The sequence below is a fragment of the Papaver somniferum genome, chromosome 8, assembly GCF_003573695.1.
Source record: "Papaver somniferum cultivar HN1 chromosome 8, ASM357369v1, whole genome shotgun sequence".
Lineage (NCBI taxonomy): Eukaryota > Viridiplantae > Streptophyta > Magnoliopsida > Ranunculales > Papaveraceae > Papaver > Papaver somniferum.
Genome location: NC_039365.1, coordinates 138,662,361 through 138,665,763, shown reverse-complemented (window position 1 = coordinate 138,665,763; position 3,403 = coordinate 138,662,361). Strand labels below are relative to the sequence as shown.

General features: G+C 37.6%; 1 protein-coding gene across 1 annotated transcript; it reads right to left on the bottom strand.

Annotated features, from left to right (window-relative positions):
• Nucleotides 1-555: 555 nt before the first annotated feature.
• Nucleotides 556-2,953, bottom strand: LOC113303202 (probable acyl-activating enzyme 12, peroxisomal). Its single transcript, XM_026552226.1, has 2 exons — nt 2,453-2,953; nt 556-2,339 (listed from the first exon to the last, which is right to left on the bottom strand). The coding sequence occupies exons 1-2, from the start codon at nt 2,648-2,650 to the stop codon at nt 726-728; spliced, it is 1,812 nt and encodes a 603-aa protein (XP_026408011.1). The 5' UTR covers nt 2,651-2,953; the 3' UTR covers nt 556-725.
• Nucleotides 2,954-3,403: the final 450 nt, after the last annotated feature.

Here is a 3,403-nt window from a genome sequence, read left to right as displayed (position 1 = left end):
ATTGATTGAGATATCGTCAGCTTGGAAGCTTCTTACATTTAAACAAACAATACAATTCCAAAATCATTTAGATCAAGAACTCCATTATTTATTCATTGCGGACTTGCGGTTCAAGTAGGACCGATTTTGGTAAGAATATTTTACAGCCAGAAGAAGAATTCAACTATTCAAGTGGAAATTCGTACCTTTTATTGGAAAAAGCTATTTGCATTTTGCAATGTAAACGCATACTTTGCAATCTATGGCCCATGGGGTTTATGGTGTGCTAAAAGGGGTTAAATCTATTGTTACGCTACTTGTTCTCAAAAAGGCCTGATACAGAATTGGCTCTTCCTGTATAAAACAACTTGTTGATTAGGACGTGGTCTAACCATTCTTTTACTAATTGTTTTGTTAGATTACGGTTAAAATTTATATTTCCCCTTCTTGCTGACTGATTTTAGTGTTGCCACAGTTGAAAATAAAACCATCCTTTTTCATACCTGACTGGATTAAAGAATTTTGTCAGTGTGGTGGCCAACAGAAAGAATTGAACCGTACATGCTGGTTTGCGTATTTTTAATTGATCACACCAAAAGTAAGATATATAAATTATAATTGAATCGGTACATATAAGTATAAATGCATTATGCAATTCAATTTGCACGGATACATTGTTTATGATTAATGGTGCATAGTTGCTTGGTAATTCTTAGCTTCTTCAACTTAAAGAATAAACAAAGTGATTAGAGACGAGACATTGCGAGGACTTGCTCAAGCTGAGGATGTTGATGATCAGGTACATAAGGGCGCCGAGTCGTTGTATGCTGATCGATACTCTTAACCTGCGGTGTTGATGAGGATGTAGGTGGTGATCTATATGTTTTCGCCAAAGCCCTCAATTCAAACTTTTGAATTTTTCCTGTCGCCGTCTTCGGAAGTTCCTCCAAGAACACAACCTTTTTAGGAGCCATAAAATGAGGAAGAGATTTTCTACAAAATTCAATTATCTCTCGCTCTTTCTTGGTTTCTTCGTTCTTGGGAACAGATTTTGATCTCAGTGTAACAAAAGCACAAGGAGTTTCACCGAAGAAAGGATGAGGCATTGCAACAACAGCAGCTTCTAAGATATTAGTATGTCGATATAATACCGCCTCCACTTCGACACTACTGATATTTTCTCCCCCTGAAATGATCACATCTTTTGATCTATCTTTAATTTCGAAATACCCATCCGGATGTATAATACCAACATCACCGGTGAGAAACCAGCCATTTTTGAAAGCCTTCCGTGTTGCTTCTTCATCTTTGAAATAACCTTTCATAATACTACTTCCCCGTAAAACGATTTCTCCGACCGATTTTCCGTCTCTTGGCACGCTCACCATTGTTTCCAAAACTTTCACATCAATCTCCGCAAGAGAAAGAACACTAACACCCTGTCTTGCTTTCAACTTTGACTGCTCATGATTTGGTAACGCGTTCCACTTTGTTTGCCATTCACAAACTAATGCTGGTCCTGTTGCTTCAGTTAGACCATAAGCATGCGTTACATGAAACCCTAATTCTTCAATCTTCTCTAATAAGGCTGCTGGCGGTGGTGCACCTCCTGTGAGAACTTCAACAGGATGGCTTAGGAGCGACTGGTTATTATGATGATGAGGAGGATTTGGTTTCCCTTCTAAGAGAATATTGAACACGATTGGAGCACAACACATATGTGTAACTTTATGTACTGTGATGGCATGGTGCATGTCTTCAGCGCAAGTGTTACGGATGCAAACATTAGTTCCTCCTCGTGCTGCAACTCCCCAAGTGAAAGTCCATCCATTACAATGAAACATAGGAAGCGACCAAAGATAAACTGGCTCACTTTTCATCTCCCATTGTAGAATCAGACTTTTAGTACTCAGGTAAGAACCTCGATGACTATACACGACTCCTTTTGGTGCGGACGTGGTCCCCGAAGTATAATTCAGCGTGATTGGATCCCATTCATCCAATATCTGATCACCGAATGGTACATAATTAGGGTTTCCACTTAGCAACAAGTTTTCATATTCAAGCTCACCTAATCGTATTCCTTTTGGCGAATCAACATCATCAATCACGATAACAAGTGGTATCGACGATTGAGAGATTGTACTTCCAAGTGAGTCACAAAGTAGTTTGATTGCTTCACTTGCCACTGGAACATACTGATAATCGACAAAAAATACTTTGGCTTCTGAGTGCTTGAGGATTGTTGCAATATTGTTCGCATCAAGCCTTGTATTTATTGCATTCAATACAGCTCCAGCCATGGGAACACCGAAATGCATCTCATAAAGAGCTGGAACGTTTGGTGCTAGTACTGATACCTGAAAATTTAACCAACGACAACCCAAGTTAATTATTATAGTTTTTAGTAAAATTAACCGTATATAAAATTACATCTCTATCTCATCTATCATGATCATAAACACCTGCTTACCACATCATTCTTGCCAATATTTACTGACCGGAGAGATGAAGCAAGGCGGAGGCATCGTTCGTAAGTTTGTCCCCAATTAAAATGGGTACGACCATAAATGATAGAGATACGATCGGGATAAACTGATGCAGCTCTTGGCAAGAATGTTAGAGGGGAAAGAGGGGTATAGTTAGCACCACATTTAGGTAATCTATCCATTTGATGATGATGAAAATAAGGATTCTATAGAAAGGATATAAGTAGCAAAAACAGTTTAGAACAAAAGAAAATTGGTATGCATATATATATATATATTTGTTGTTGGAAAAACGATATATAACTAGTTGCTTGTCTTGGAGTTCGAAGAAAGATGAGAGAAAAGATGGATGGATATAAATAGGGGAGGGAGAGAAAAAGCTAGAGAGTGAGTTTTTAAGACTTGATTGGATTCTCTCGCAGTTGCAAAGTAGTGGTAGTAGAAGAAGAAGTAGAAGTGTGGAGGAATAATAACCAAATATCTCTATTTATAGGGTTCAAATGCATACTGGGAAAATGATGTGGAATTGCATGGAAATTGCTGGGATCGGGAAGTTGCAAAGGTTTTACGTACGACATTAAACTTATATTTCTTTTGAGTTTGAACACTGACTTGTGGACTTGATTAAAATCATTTCTTGTATTTCATTCACAAATTCACACTCTCAGAGTACTACTTTCTCTCTGTTTGACCCACATCATCAATCGGTCACCTATTAACCACTTATTTTTTTCGTTTTGGCTTGATTGATTATAACGTTTGGAGTCAAGGACGGTCATCCTCAGCCTGTTGATGCGTATTTGAAGGAGAGTATACGATCAGAAAATAAATAAAGTAGTTAAATTATACTCAGGCAGTTTGCTTAACTAATTCTGTTTATAATTCTTTTTGTTAATTAATTTATCGTTTGGGTTGTGGTTAGTAGAAATCTTATT

What these genes read in the sequence shown, in the direction of transcription:
- LOC113303202 (XM_026552226.1), bottom strand. Translation starts at nt 2,650, where the DNA reads ATGGATAGATTACCTAAATGTGGTGCTAACTATACCCCTCTTTCCCCT. An exon ending in ATATTGGCAAGAATGATGTG is followed by an intron (nt 2,340 to 2,452) that starts GTAAGCAGGTGT and finishes TTAAATTTTCAG; the next exon opens with GTATCAGTACTAGCACCAAA.